General features: G+C 41.2%; 1 protein-coding gene across 2 annotated transcripts in view; it reads left to right on the top strand.

Moving 5' to 3' along the window:
• Positions 1 to 14,847, top strand: part of LOC311130259 (COP9 signalosome complex subunit 1-like) — a 35,495-nt gene extending 20,648 nt beyond the window's left edge. For both annotated transcript variants that reach the window (XM_084162970.1, XM_084162969.1), the window contains 5 exons: positions 9,496 to 9,601; positions 9,811 to 9,891; positions 11,048 to 11,185; positions 11,452 to 11,586; positions 14,222 to 14,847. In XM_084162970.1, coding sequence (XP_084019096.1) covers positions 9,496 to 9,601; positions 9,811 to 9,891; positions 11,048 to 11,185; positions 11,452 to 11,586; positions 14,222 to 14,296 — 535 coding nt within the window. In that variant the 3' untranslated portion in view covers positions 14,297 to 14,847. The remainder of the gene's footprint in view (positions 1 to 9,495; positions 9,602 to 9,810; positions 9,892 to 11,047; positions 11,186 to 11,451; positions 11,587 to 14,221) is intronic.
• Positions 14,848 to 16,296: the final 1,449 nt, after the last annotated feature.

The raw sequence follows: 16,296 nt of genomic DNA, 5'->3' as shown, positions 1-16,296 counted from the left end.
CCATTTATCACTGAACCTTCTTCCGTCACTAGGGTCTCGGATCATGCAGAGTCCCTCTCAATCCACCAACATTGCTCTGTGGAGTGTGTCCTTCCGGCAGTGTACCAATAGGGAAGTTAAGAGTCCCTGCTGCAAAGACACACAGACACAGACCAACACAAAAGGAAACAATGCTCCGCATTGGCGGTGCCATCTTCCTCCTCTGGGTTTGAACACGCCTACAGTGGGACACATGGATGCAGTTATCTCTCTCTGCTACTTTCCCCTCCATCGAGGTAGCCAGCAACACCTAGTACTGACCTCCCCACCTAGGGTTTGTCCATCTCTTACTTCTGTAATCCTTTACCGCCAGTCTCCAGGGCGCAGACAATGCTCAGATTCTCCTGCTAGGTTGGGCAGAGAAGCCTTCACCCGTGGGAAGAAAGTCTTAAGAACATTGTTAGGTGAGACACCGTATGCTACTATACCCTGTCTTCTTATCAGTCAGGAGACGCCTTTAGATTAGGAAGTGCACATTCTTGCAGCTTGTTGCAGTCCACTAGTTTCATAGACAGGCCTCCTCTACACCCTGCCTCCTACCACAAATACACTTGCACCTAAAATATTTAATCTAACCAATAACACATTAATTACTACTGCTCATATTCTTAATACAATTAGCATATTTACCAAAAAGCCCCATGCGACCAGTACTTCCCCCCTTTGGACACATGACTCACATCGTGATTCAGGCGTTCAAAAAACAAAACAACAACATTGCCTGTTAAACCAAAATAATAAATTAAATTAAAATGACAACCTTTGATGATACCTTAACTTAATTGTATCCCATAAGGTAATTCAAGGAATAGTAAAATTGACTAGCGACAGGTGTCCCTCATTCAGGACTAGCTCTCTCACTCTGTCCATGTCATGGTCCGAATCATATATAGGATTCATCATCCTATGTCTCTCGGTTTTCCAGTGTGGGTGATCAAATCACACTAGAAAGTCAGGACAGAGGTCAGAGGTCATTCAAACCCTTCAAAGAAGTGTTTAATTCTATAGTAGACTAATCATCAACAACAGTCAAAACATTTCATAAATTTTGTATCTCAAGTGTACAGTAAGTCCTCATTAGTATGAAAATGTATGCACTCACTAACTGTAAGTCGCTCTGGATAAGAGCGGCTGCTAAATGACTAAAATGTTAATGTAAAATTACATTTATTCTCGAAAGAAATCATGTGTTTACCCAAAACTCACTCATAAAACTTCAGAAAATTCCATGTGTGTGCCCGTTTAAGACTTATCATCTCTAACCTGTTAAAACCCCTTAAAATCAAAATAAAACCCTATATAACCATAATAATATGTGGGTTGTGTGTGGTTATTTGAAAAAGCATATTGGAAAACAACAAACAAAAATGGCCAGGCCTTATTTAATTTGGTAGCTCCCTCTTAAGGCCTAATTATAAGCCTGCCGAATTTGACTAACTGCTCCCCCCAGCCCACAGACTTGGGAAACATTCCAATGAGAGATAAGGAAATCCCAATTTTCCTGGAAGAGAAAGTATACATTTCGTTAACATTCAGTTATTATCAGCAATCCAAAAGTAGTAATTACACACAAAACATGATGCAGATATACACTGTCCTACCTCACATCAATAATCGTTTGTTTCAATATAATTCCTAATAACTACTCCAGAAGAAGATTACATAAAATCTCTCAAAATATGAAAACCACTCAAGGTTCTTTGCGTTTACAGTGAGTATTTTTGAATTGATTACCCTTTAGACTTCATTCTCTATAATTCTCACAATGATTATTCAACCCCAAAATCGGCTCCATTTGATCCCATATCAAATCATCATGGTATCGTTACTGGATCACTGTCCAACGACATAGGTAATATCTGTTTGCCCTTAGATTGTTCCTGTCACCCCTCTAAATGTAATATTTTAGTCATTCGCAAATATAATCAATTACTACGCATAAAGGTATTTGATCCCAGGCATCTATTAAAAAGGTGTTTGAGATGTGATCTCCTACGTCTTCCTTAACATATATACTGTAGGGTACTTCCACCAATCCTATAAGAAATAATCCTACCTAAAACACATCAGATAATGCCACGTTTCATTAAGTTGAATAGACACCTTGTAATATAAACCTATAACCCCTTTCCGGTAATGTAATCATCGCAACCTGTTGCATTGATGTATTAAAATACAAACCTATTGTTTAATAAATCCAGAACCTAAAAATAATTGGTACTTCCCCATCAGTGTAATAGTCAAAACTACCTCCCATTGTTCAACGTATCAGAAACAGATTATCGTTTTAGAATTAATTAACTGTCTACATAACTCACTGGTGTTACGCAAACTATAGAATTGAATAATAATAATACAAAATTGTAAAAGAACGTTTCCTATTTAACTATTCAGATCTCTGCTTCACATTACCCCCTGCATCCATTACATCCCGATATAGCCCAGCCAGCACGACTCTTTCACCCGCTGACTAAATCATGGCATTAGTCAATTCTATCCCCAAACCACTACTACCTAATAACATATTTGCATTCACATTACTAGAAAGCATTATTTTAATACCAGTCTACTCAAACAATCCAATTTGACATTTCTCATTTCCCAATTAACCTACTTTCCTTTTAACACAGAAAACCCTCTACAATCTCTATTATCCTCTACCTCTGTCTTTCCATCCAATGTTACTTTAGCAGGTGACAAATTATTGTTAAGTTATAGTCAAAACAAACAAAATATCTATTCACAGGGAGGCCACTTTAATTAGATTTCGTATAATCTAATCAATGGAACCAGTGATCCATGTCAACATCATCACTGTAACAGTTTTGCTTCCGTCCCTATATGGGCTTGAACCAGGGACCCTCTGCACATATCGACAACAGTCACCCTCGAAGCACCGTTACCCATCGCTCCACAAAAGCTGCGTCCCTTGCAGAGCAAGGTAAACAACTACTTCAAGGTCTCAGAGCGAGTTACGTCACCAATCAAAATGCTACTATTTCGCACCGCTAAGTAGCTAGCCATTTCACACCGGTAACACTCACCCCCCTTTGACTTCCTCCTTTTCCGCAGCAACCAGTGATCCCACTAGACCAAACTGAACCCATTATGTCCCTTACAGCTCTCTCACGTTCAGCGAGCCCCAGTTGCTAACACCCGCAGACCAACACCTGGAAACTCTCCTATTCTTACTAGCAGACAAAAAATAAAACCATTCTCAAACAGTGTTCTGCATTTACCTCCATCATAGGGTTAAAAAACTAACTTGACAACTTTCACAATCCTAGATTGCTGTGGTTTCTTCATGTTTTGGTTCAGTGTCTCTGTTACGATATTGGGTCAGTAATATTTCTGTAGTGATCTCAGCTAAAAGTTTCTATATTCCTCAGTTAATGTTATCTTTTCATACACTGCTTCTTTCCAAAAATGCTTTTTTTTTTATCCCTGGTGTTTTTAATACTCTTTTGATTCTCTTGTCTCCTTGCTTCACTTCCCATTAACATAAGACACTCGCTTCCCTGTGCTTAGGCACTATACCCTTATTTTCCCCTGTTATCAACTAAGATCACAGCCACAGCTCTTATGAAACCACCAATCCGCCATTATTAGAAGTCAGCAGATCTAGGTAACTGGCCTTTCTGATTTGGCTACAGGTAGTAAAACAAACATCTACTGTTTTTGTATGATCATATATTCAATTGATATCCATATTATTAATATTCAATCTATTGATTGACATTACGACCCCATTCACAGTAGTTTAAGCTAGTAACTCAGAAAATGACTACCTCGAAATCGTCTCGCTATTCCGATTGCATAAGTGAGTCTTTCAATATGAACCAAGCACGCTGCTAAATCGTCCATTCTACATCAGCAAACCAAATACTGTCTGCAGTATCTGTCTAAGCAACACATACCAACAGTTGAATTACACTCAGAAACCCAGATTTTAGTCTATGCCATATACCCAATGCTATTGAAATGACAAAGAAATCCCGCAAATAGCCATATACCCAATGCTATTGAAATGACAAAGAAATCCCGCAAATAGCCCAATTACAATGGTTGGTCGTCTTAACATCTGATATCACCTTAGCTCCGCAATTATAATTAGTTTAATAGAAACCCTAAATTAGCTTTGTACTATGTTATAAGTTACGTCTATAAATTCCACTCCTTATGGGCAGTTTATTTCTTAAACCGTATCTCTATCAAATGATCCATCAACGGCATCAACTCAGAAAACCTTTAATTATTATTTCCCACCCCTGACGTTACGTCTACGTTTGGGTAAGCAAGTTAATATATAAATATTATTCTAATTATTACTTTATCACCTCTCTAGTAATCGATTACACACATAAAATGCATCCTATTTTCATATCTTCACATAATCCATATAGAACGTTAGAAACTCCTAGGTACTCACATCAAACAATCCCTTCGTGTTTTTTTAACGATTCTCAATCGACACAAATCAGCTTCTTCAAACATACTCCCAGCGGAACCAAACCCCCCCCCCCCCCCCCCAAAAAAAAAAAAAACTTTCTCTTCCCGGACACTGACCTTCCTGTCACGGGATCCTCACCGGTTCTGTAACCTTCAGGAAACCCCTTCAAAGTCGAGGCTCCCAGTAAAACATAGACTTGTCTCTACTTTCTAAACTACATCCCACTGTCATACCACTTCGTGATATACTATGATAGGCATTGATGTACGGAACCACAAGATAACATTATATCAAAGCTTATTATCCAAATGTATATCAAATTATCAAATTTTATATAACTTATTATGCACCCTTCAGATTAAAATTACTTTCTGCTCTTTGTTCATAAGGTAGCCTATGTTGTTCCATTCAATTATTTAACTTCGTTAGCTGACTTTTACTCCTTATTAATTATATTTCCAGGCCATCGTGCGCTCATTAAATCGCATGCTTTATACGCCTCTTTCATATAATCTAAATCCCATTTCGTGTTGCTTACGGTGATATTGTCAATGATATATTTTCGCGCTATCTTTAACTTATTCCCTTTAAAAATACCTTCTTGAGGATACTCATTATGTGTCCATGCTGATAAATCACTGATATATGGTTCCACATAGAAAAACCCTAATGTACTTAACATCCATTCGCACATTGTCTGATTTCATACTTTAAAAAGGGACTTGTTTTAAATGCGGATTTGTTTGTAATAATTTCGTCATTTCCATTCGCTCCCTTCGAGGTAATTGAAGCTCTGATTTAGTCTTTCCAGATACCGGTCTACTAAGTTGGCTATCCATTGCTTCTATTAGTTCATGCAATATTAGTAATCAAATACGTGAATCAAATCCCCAACTTGATCTTTTATTAAAATGTTGTTTGCCTATTTTGTCATTGGTGTCATGATTCAACATGCTTAATTGTATCGGCTCTGATTCTTTATGCAGTATGAGTTATTGTTCTCTCTCTCTCCTGACCATTTTGAGTAATTCACAAAGGACTAATTCTCTCATAGGGCTTTTACAAAGGACTCTAACCTTTAACAAACATTGTTGAGGACTTGAACCTCTTAACAAATCTAACACTTTATGATGATTCTTACACACCACAGGACCCAAACCTCACTTTATTACACTTTATGATGATTCAACACAAAAGGACTCAAACCTCTCAACTCTCTATCTTTATAATGTCCTTCTCCTCTGTAATGTTTTACTTATTACTCTGAACAAACCCTGTTTAGAATCATAGCACCATGTCATTGTCTAATTTGATATTTCTCCTTACATCTGTTTACATACTTGAATACCACTCATCTATTACCCTCAAAAAAAATTGCATTTTAAACGTTCGTTACAGCTCAGCTTTACCACAGATAAGCAGAATTTGACATAATCAAAAAAATAAAAGTCTGCTTACCTGTTAGTTCGGCCGTAAACTGCATCAGTTCGTGACGCCAATCTGTTATGATGAGTTTTCTGGTATCGAGTAATTCAGGATGCAAGAGAATAGTTAAACACTTACATGGAGAGTTGATTCAAAGTATTTAATATTGCGGTACCGGGTTCACATGGCAAATGGCCTGTGGGTGGCCCATTGCTATATGAACTAACTGAACAAATGAAATCTCTTAGCTTATATGCTTGTTTGCAAGCTAATTCTATCCAACAGGTGCCAACCATTATTGAGTGTCACTCCTCGCCACATATAGGATCACCCTATATGGTATCGTGTTGCACCCTAGTCAGGATATCCCATCACGTACTCCTTCCAAGATTAGCACCAGTGGCCCCCCCAGCTATCTTGGCCTGCATACCTTCTGGCACCCACCAGTGACATAAATAAATACATGGAATGTCCTCATCCTCCAAATCCTTATGCAGCTCTCAATATTCCAAACATGAACAAATACTGTATAAAATACGTAATATCAATATATTTAGATTGGAGATTAATTCTAAACTGCCACTTGAGGTGGTTTAACTGATATAATGGCAGGTATATCTACTGTGGAGAGACCAAAACGACAGAGTTCCTCAGAGAATAATTAGAGAAAGGTTAAATCCTGTTGAGTTTTATGATAATGATGAGTTTTCAAGGCGATACCGCTTCTACAAAGACTGCAACTGGAAAGAAAGGTTGGACCAACCATTAAGCATGGGAGTGATAGGAATGCGGCTGTACATTACATTACATTTTTAGTCATTTAGCAGACGCTCTTATCCAGAGCGACTTACAGTTAGTGAGTGCATTCATTATTTTTTTTAATTATTTTTTTATATATATATTTTTTTAATATATATATTTTTTCATACTGGCCCCCCGTGGGAATCGAACCCACAACCCTGGCGTTGCAAACGCCATGCTCTACCAACTGAGCTACATCCCTGCCGGCCATTCCCTCCCCTACCCTGGACGACGCTGGGCCAATTGTGCGCCGTCGCATGGGTCTCCCAGGCGCGGCCGGCTACGACAGAGCCTGGATTCGAACCAGGATCTCTAGTGGCACAGCTAGCACTGCGATGCAGTGCCTTAGACCACTGCGCCACTCGGGAGACCTGTACCCCCACGACTTCAGCTCTTGGTGACCCTACGGTTCTATGCAACTGGATGATTCCAGATGGTGGATGGGGACCTTTTTGGACTCCACAAGTCAAGGTGAGAATGGAGAACTGTTCCGTAATCGGAAAGGTTACTGCTCCATCAACGTGCAGGCTGTCTGTGACGACAAAGGTCAGCTCACCAACATCGTAGCTAGACGGCCAGGATCCACCCATGACAGCAGAATCTTTGACAATAGTAGTCTGTGTGCAATGCTGGAAAGGGGGGCATATGAAGGCCACCTACTAGGTGACAATGGATATGCCTGTCGTGGATACCTTATGACTCCTCTTTTAAACCCCCCAGACACCTGAAGAGAGAGAATACAACACCTCTCATATCCTGGCAAGAGGTCTCATAGAGTTTTTGGAGTGTGGAAAAAAAGATTCCTGTGCCTAACGGAGGGGCTCCGCACGAAGATGGATACTACACTGACAATCATTATTGCAGTGGCAGTTCTGTATAACTTTGGCAAGAGACAAGGAGACGAGCTACCTGAGGAGAATGCAGAAGATGGCCAGGTGCAACATGCTGCCAATGCAAATGGGAATGCTGTGAGGAGAACCTTGATTGAGAACCATTTTGCAGCCTAAGGTGTATATAATGTAACATTGGTAACATGTAAAAAGCAATATTATATTTTGATCGACACATACAATTCCTAATTAGGCTATCTGTATTCAAATGTATTATTTAGACTTTATTCTCAATACCATACAGGGTGGATCTGGAAGCACCAGAACACAAGAGTGGGGACAAGACTGGACACCAAATTGCTTGGGAAAGCATTGTTTTAATAAATAATTGTTTTAATAAATAATTGCTTAAATAAATAAAAAGATCAGCATTCTTTACACAGTGGGCATTTGTTTCCCTGAAGGAGTTTCTGTTTCTGAATTTGCAGTAGCTCTTTATGTAAATTCAGGATCTCAATCTGCAGTAGATTTTTCTCTCTCCAGCTCCAAAACATCAATATGAGCTTGGTTCATGTCAGTTCTGGGGCGTTTGCTTGGCCTGTCTGGTGTTTTTGCTGCTGGTGCAAGATCCAGGCACTGCTGTTTCTCCACGGCACAGGGTGTCAGTTCAACTAAAGGAAAGGGAAAAACATTTACTCATTATTAGTAGGCTACGAATGATGATGTTATGCAACATGCTGTAATGGGCCTGATAACGGTAACATTGTAGTGAAGTAGCATTAACGTTAGTTTTAACGTGCATTATAGTCATTGATAGTTACCAGTTATTTATCCTTACTAAATATTGGTAGGTCGAGTTGTCCGTCGTCATCATAAGGGTTAAGGAGAGGGGAAAACTGCTGGGGAATCATCTCGCATATCTTCTGGGAGAGAGGATCAATTCCCTTGGACGGAGGCCCCCCTCCGGTCTAAAATAGCCCCCCGCCTCTCCTCTGCCGCATCCTTTTTGACTTTCGTTTGTAAGTTTTTCCAGCACGCCTTCATCCGATTTGGGTCCCTCTTCTCTTTAATCCGTGTCGATCCATTAAATCTGTGGCGTAAACAGCCCAGGTGTCTTCCTTCTTTTTGACCGTCGTGTTGTCTTTTCATCCTCCTGTACGTTACTAAATTCCTCCATCAGCTCCGACAAGAGGTCTTTTTCGTAAGCGGAGAAATGTGAACTTCTTTGACGTGCCATGATCAGGTGGCGAGCTGACAAATAATAAACGGCTAATTAACGTTAAGTAATGACAAGAATATATTATATTTTATGCTAGCTAGCTAGGTTTATAAACTAGCTAGCTACAGTAATAATAATAATAATAATATGCCATTTAGCAGACGCTTTTATCCAAAGCGACTTACAGTCATGCGTGAACACATTTTTTTTGTGTATGGGTGGTCCCGGGGATCGAACCCACTACCTTGGCGTTACAAGCGCCGTGCTCTACCAGCTGAGCTACAGAGGACCAGTAGCTAACGTTAGCTAACGAATGAGTTTTCTGTCTAGTACTGGTAAATAACGGATTTTATTTCAAATCAGCCAACCAATGAGAACCTTTCACGATGGAGTTGCAGTAGTTCTAACGTTACATTGTTTTTATTTTATCAAGGAACAGCAACTTTGTGGCCTCTTTTGTCAAGTAGGCTAGCAACTCACGAAATACCTCATATTTGTGTAACGTGTCACTAATCATAGTTTAAAACCGTTAATCATAGATTTACTGATCCAAATTAAAAATTAAGTGGCGCAACACATCTCTGATTAATTATAAACCTAGATTAGCTCTAATCCTAGATTAATTTAAACCATGTTGGTGCAACCCACCCTGTGTGTTCATGTATAGTAATTGAGATGTTCATGTATAGTAATTTAGATGTCCTACGATTCATGTCTTTATGTCCTCCCAGCTCCTTTAAATTATTCCTAGAGTTGGAACCTCAGGTCCGTGACATCATCTTTAAATTCTACGAGTCAAAGTACGCTTCCTGTCTCAAAATGCTGGACCAGATCAAGGTGAGATTGATGTATTTTAATGATGCATTGATGTGAATAATACAAACAGGTAGCGTAGAAGTTGAAAACGGGAATGAAACAAAGTAACTAAAGCAGGTAACATGATTTGATACATTGAAAACTGATGTATTTTCATTATATTGATGATGATGTTGATAACACGTGTTTGAAAGCTGTCCTAAATGCAGACTGCCTCTCTTTTCTCTCAGGATAACCTGCTGTTAGACATGTACCTGGCCCCCCACGTACAGACCCTCTACACACTGATCAGGAACAGAGCCCTCATACAGGTGAGACAGATTGGACGGGTGAGACAGACAGACAGACGGGACGGGACAGGTGAGACAGACAGGACGAGTGAGACGGACGGGACAGATGAGACAGACCGGACTGGACGGGTGAGACGGACGGGACGGGTGAGACGGACAGGACAGGAACACTTTTCCTCCAATACTCCATATAATACTGAACATCACCATGGAGTATTCTGTTGTCTTTCTTGTACACTCACGGGTGAGTTCTAATAATCAATTTGTCAATCAAGGGCTCCCCCATCGACTTAAAAAATAGGCAATGGATGCGTCTGGAGGGAAAGAATCCGATACAATACTTCTAGCTCAGGCAGATCAAAACTTCATTTAGCTGAGGACTCTGAATGACTCTGACCCCTGGGGGCAAATATCTACAAGAGATGAGTCCCAAACGGCACCCTATTCCCTATAAAGTGCACTACTTATGACCAGAGCCCTAGGGTGTCAATTGGCTGCCACTTGGGACAACCTGGGTTAACTGGACTAGCAGGTAGTGGATGGACAACCTGGGTTAACTGGACTAGCAGGTAGTGGATGGACAACCTGGGTTAACTGGACTAGCAGGTAGTGAATGGACAACCTGGGTTAACTGGACTAGCAGGTAGTGGATGGACAACCTGGGTTAACTGGACTAGCAGGTAGTGGATGGACAACCTGGGTTAACTGGACTAGCAGGTAGTGGATGGCACCAAAATGGTGGCTCTGCTAACGCTGTTTAATCAAAATTAGTTCTGCTTGACATTTTGGTGTGCATTTTCCATTTTACCACAGTGGGATGCGGGTTGGGATGCGGGTTGGGATGCGGGTTGGGATGAGGGTTGGGATGCGGGTTGGGATGCGGGTTGGGATGAGGGTTGGGATGCGGGTTGGGATGCGGGTTGGGATGCGGGTTGGGATGAGGGTGTGAGCTACGCTGGTGTTGTGTTATTTAGAAGGTTGTAAAATGACCATGAAACATTCAGAGCAGGTTCTGTCCCCTGCTCCCATGGCCAGTATTAGTGGGTGTGTTTTCCGTAAGGTCTGCTCTAATCTACACTGTTGTTTTGTGTGTGTGTGTGGGGGCGGGCGCGTGCAGACAGTTCCTCTACTTTTCATGCTGATGTATGACTAAGATGTTAATGTGTGTGTGAGTCAGTACTTCAGCCCGTACGTGTCTGCAGACATGACTAAGATGTCCCAGTCCTTCAACACCACAGTGTTAGCTCTGGAGGATGAACTGACCCAGCTCATACTGGAGGGACTCATCAACGCACGTATAGACTCACACAGCAAGGTAACACACACTCGAGTCAAGACACATATCCCCCCCCCCCCCATCTTTCTCACACACACACACACAAGATGAGCTCAGATCAATCTATCATTGTCTAACTGCTTCCCGTCTTATAATGCAACACGGTATGTTGATTTGACAGTGACCCAAATGGTTTGTCACAGCGCTCTTATCCCTAGCCTGTCTCTCTCCTCCCTTCTCTCTTTGAGATGCCAAGCATGTTTCTCTACAGACAGACTGAAGCAATCTCTCTCTCCTCATCTCAGATCCTGTATGCGCGGGATGTCGATCAGCGGAGCCACACTTTTGAGAAGTCGATCCACATGGGCAAAGAGTTCCAGAGGCGAGCCAAAGCCATGATCCTACGAGCTGCCGTGCTGCGCAACCAGATACACGTCAAGGTACCGCTGTGCACGGGGTCTCCCAGGGGTTTTCTGGCTTCCTTCTCTACTCTTTTTCCTCTGGGATATGGACAACCCTCACAACAGCCTTTCTTTCTTTGACATCCATGCCTCAATCAGCCTCCCTTTCAGTGTATAAAGATCTCTCTCTTCTTTCTCTCTTTCCCTTTTTACCATCTTTGCTTTGCCTTCCTTTCATTTGCTCTCTCTCCCTCTCTCTCGTTGCCCTCTGGTCCACCCCGTCCTCTCTCCAGGCCGTCCAACCCCTCTCCTCTCCTCCTCTCAGCCACCCACCACAGCTCATTTCCACACATCAGGGGTTCTGAAATAAAATACCTTAGATTCAGAGTCGCCGCTCCCTCTGTCGAGTTGCCAACTCGAACACTTTAATATTGTATGCTTTGTACATTTTGCTTTCACACATCCAGGTAACTGCCAAAACTAAGTGTTTTAATAGACTGGGTAGCTGACAATGTCACCAAAACAAAGCTCCATTTGGGGCAGAAGGCTGTGTGTTGTGATTCTGGATGGCCAGATAGCTAGCAACAATGACAAGAAGCTGCCATGTGGGGAATCGTAGGTGGCTCGTTTAGCTAGTTTTATCTTGTTATTGATACCATGTCTTTGTTTTGAGGTGTTTTGACTGATTTCAGGTCAATGCTAATATTGGAAAAATTTGCTAGCTAGCTAACCAACAACTGTAACGATGTATTTGAGAGACAACAAGCACTCATTGTGCAAATGACTAAATATAGTTGACTTGTCAACAATCTAAGCCAACCCCGTCTGTTTTGCCCCATAGTTTGTACGTGTCGGGTTTGTTGCTAAACAACCAACCCGTCTATAGGGTGTTGCACCATCATTTACATTTTAGTCATTTAGCAGACGCTCTTATCCAGAGTGACTTACAGTAGTGAGTACATACATTGTCATACAGGATCTCCCATAAGTGTTCAATTGGGTTGAGATCTGGTGACTGAGATGGCATATGGTTTACATCATTTTCATGCTTATCAAACCATGAATTGACCAGTCATGCCCTGTGGATGGGGGCATTGTCGTTCTATGGGGGCATAGCCATTAGCGTTGGGCGGTATCCAGATTTTCATATCGTAATAATGTCCTTCTCTCATCCTGAGATTTACAGTATTACCGTCTTAGTATACAAGGGGGCGCTAAAAAAGGCCATTTGCTACCAAAATGTGCACAAGTAATAGTCAACTTCCATCCAGGCTGCTAGCTAAATATGCTACTGAGCGCAAACAAAAATAAACAAATTGCAAACACAGGCAATCCAGGTCATAAAGTTCTACATAGGTAGGATCTACCGAATGTCATTTTGGGTGAGTTAGAACACTTACAAGCTAATATGAACGAGAGACATTGTGCAAATGAACATAGTTTTGACGCATGCTTGTCTGAAGGAAGAACAGTACTGGCTCTGGAGCAGCATGTGTACACGCTGTGTCTGTGTGGAGTCGCTAGGGCAACGGGCCCGCCTGTTCTGCTCGGAGAAGATGGGGGAGGAGCAGACTGGCTGGGAATGTAGAGGGGGAAAAAGCAAGGAAATCACTGTAGCAGGCAGTTGTACAGATTTCTCAAACACGGCAGAAAGCTAACACAATATGATGCCCGTCTACTTATTAATTCAGCTACTTACTGAGATAACTAGCAAGTTACATTTAGGGGTCGCGTCAAAGCAGAATTCAGCATTTCCCACGCAGAAAAAAAAAGACTCATAAGAAATATCTTGCTGCGTTTTGTAAACGCAGATCTAAAATGTTTATTGTAATTTCTGCTCGGGATTAGACTAATTTTGTGCTTCAGTTGCACTTCTCCACTCTGAGAATTCACGAACGGACATTCTATCAGCTGCCACCTGATGTACAGGGTGACCAACACTTCTAGTGGGTGAGGGTTTAGGGAGTGGCATTTATCACTACATAGGAACCGTTTGGATCTCCTCAGATATATACTATATTAAATTAAATTGGCAAATACATTTCATCAAATTAAAATCACAAATGTAAGGTATTTATAGAAACAACAAAAACAGCTTACAGCCTCTGGCTAGCTGTGGTTAGCTGGAAGGTGGCAGGTCGAATTTGATATTAGAGAAATGAAGAACGCGATCTGCTTTATCTCCTAACGTATTGCACAAGTTGACTGCAGGTATTTACTTAAAAAGTAGCTACGAATATCATTGTTTTTTGGGAAAACTTCAAAGAAAAAGTTTCCGCGTTTTTGACGGTATTGAAAAACCATCCTGTGGCTATTTTCAAATACCACGGTATACCGCCCAAGCCTAATAACCATGGTAGCCAAAATAATGGCCTGCCCAGCATTTTTATACATGACCCTTAGCATGATGGGATGTTAATTGCTTAATTAAATCAGGAATCACACCTGTGTGGAAGCACCTGCTTTCAATATACTCTGTATCCCTAATTTCCTCAAGTGTTTCCATTATTTTGGCAGTTACCTGTATATGTTCTTACGTCTGAAGACTGGTAAACAGATCAGCATGCAGATGAGAATTAAGATCTCTTTTTCCCTATCTTTGCTGATAGAGAATGTCCACCACTCAACCTTGTTTTTCCCTTCCCCCCCCCCCTCTCTCGCTCTCTCTCTCCAGTCTCCTCCCAGAGAGGGCAGCCAAGGCGAACTCAACTCTGCCAACAGCCAATCACGAATGAGCACCAACATGTGAACATTCCCATGAGATCTCCGTCTTACAGGAAGTTACCATGTCAGGGGGTTCCGCCAGGGGGACCTAGCACCCCTCCACCCCCATCCCTCCATCTCGGAGGATCCTCCTCCGACTCAGTGCTGCATCTGCCTGCTGAAAGAAACATACAAACATACTGAGACGTCAACTTTAATAGGTTACGACTCAAATGGCACCCTTATTCACTATATAGTGCTCCATGTTTGGCCAATAGAGCTCTGGTCAACCATAGTGCACTAAATAGTGAATAAGGGTGCGGTTTTGGACGCAACCTAGGACTATGATCGTCTGTGTAGACTGAAGACCTGATGATCAACTGGAGTGTGTTAATGTTGTAGTGGGAAGGCTGTGTGTGTCCGTGTGTGTCCGTGTGTTTCCTTTTAAGATGCACTTTTCCCTTGCTTTCATTTTTTCTTTCTCATGATGACAGACTTTGAACCCACTGAGGATTCAACAAAACACACACACACACACACCTAAGAACCAATGTCCACAAGATCAGATTTTAAAATAAATATGTATGATAATCAGAAGCTTGTTCAGGACTTATCTTGTTGTCTTCTCTCAATAGGGCCTATGCCTTTAAAAAAAAAAAACAGTTGCACAATTAGCCGATTTCTCACACACACAGACCCCTCCTTAACATTAGGTTTATTTATGACCACTAAAGCACAGAATGCTGATACTAATAAAAACATTTTTTTGCGGAAGATTGTATTGAATTTTAATGTTATGATTTTGATTGGATTTATTCGGATCCCCATGGTGACGCCTAGTCTTACTGGGGTTCGACATATAACGAAAAATATATTACAGACAAAATACTTTACAATGTACATGCATTCAAAAACATTAACATGTAGTGTGTGTGCATCTATCAGTTACCAGTGCTTAATTTGAGCCGGATGGCACCTCTCCGTTTTGGACTGTTTTGTTCCGGGACCTATTTGGCCGGATCCGGTACCTCTCGTGGTTTGAAAAATATGTTCACTTTTTTCAATGTAAAAATTCTAACAAAAGCGATCAAAGTTCATTCGAGTTGCCTCTTAGTTAATTCGTTAAAAAAAATATGTGAAAAAGTAGATTTTCAACCCGTGCCTGATATTCTATGAGTTGATTCCGGTTGGCGTGACATTGTAACCTATGTTTGAGACCAATGTGTGGCCATGGCTGTGTGAGTAGCGCGCATGTATCTCTCACAGAACTAGAATGAGCTTCACTTTCTATGATCTCTGCTCTGATAGACATGAGCCTGCAACTCTCATCTCCAGCGTTGCAATTCATAATTTATTTATTTATAGAATCATAGCTGCAGCATCCCTGATCCCTGATGAATTGAAATACATTTGCCAAAGTTATAGAATAACTGCTGTCTGTTCAGAAAAAAAATGAAATAATTCAGAATGTCCTACAACACCATTAAAATGGCCATAATTTAGCCACAGAGGATCAAGTTTATTTTAAACTGCCTAGCTGTGGATTGTGTGTAGCCCAATAACAAGGCCTAGCCTACAGTCGGGAACGCGCGGCAAATATCTCAGTGAACAGCACGGTGACAAAACAAGGCCTTTCGCAATATTTCAAATACAATCGCGGGAAAACACAGGTTGGAAACCAAATGGCTCCTGCTGAAAAGAGAAGACTCTAACCTGTCTGCTGTAGGTTAACAAAATATTTGATCAACTTCCAAATAATGTTTTACAAAGTAAAACAAGACCGAGATAGAGGCTTTTGGCACGAACACATCTGTTATCACCGGCGAGTGAGCTGCGCATCATCAGGTGAGTCAGTGTTTAGGACTATAATTTCCTCATATTGTAGCCGACAGTATGTCTCCACACCTAGGCCTATGCTATTGATGGATTCAAGGTCGTTTTTATTGATCTCAGGTTGTCGGTGTCAAAGTAGCCTGTCATTTCGATCACTTGTGCGGTATTAAAATGGATTCTTCCTAAGTCTCCAGTCATGTAAAATTATGTAGA

The sequence above is a fragment of the Coregonus lavaretus genome (assembly GCF_964263955.1).
Source record: "Coregonus lavaretus genome assembly, chromosome: 1".
Lineage (NCBI taxonomy): Eukaryota > Metazoa > Chordata > Actinopteri > Salmoniformes > Salmonidae > Coregonus > Coregonus lavaretus.
The sequence above is the reverse complement of the archived record's forward strand: the minus strand, read 5'-3'. Positions and strand labels throughout refer to the sequence as shown.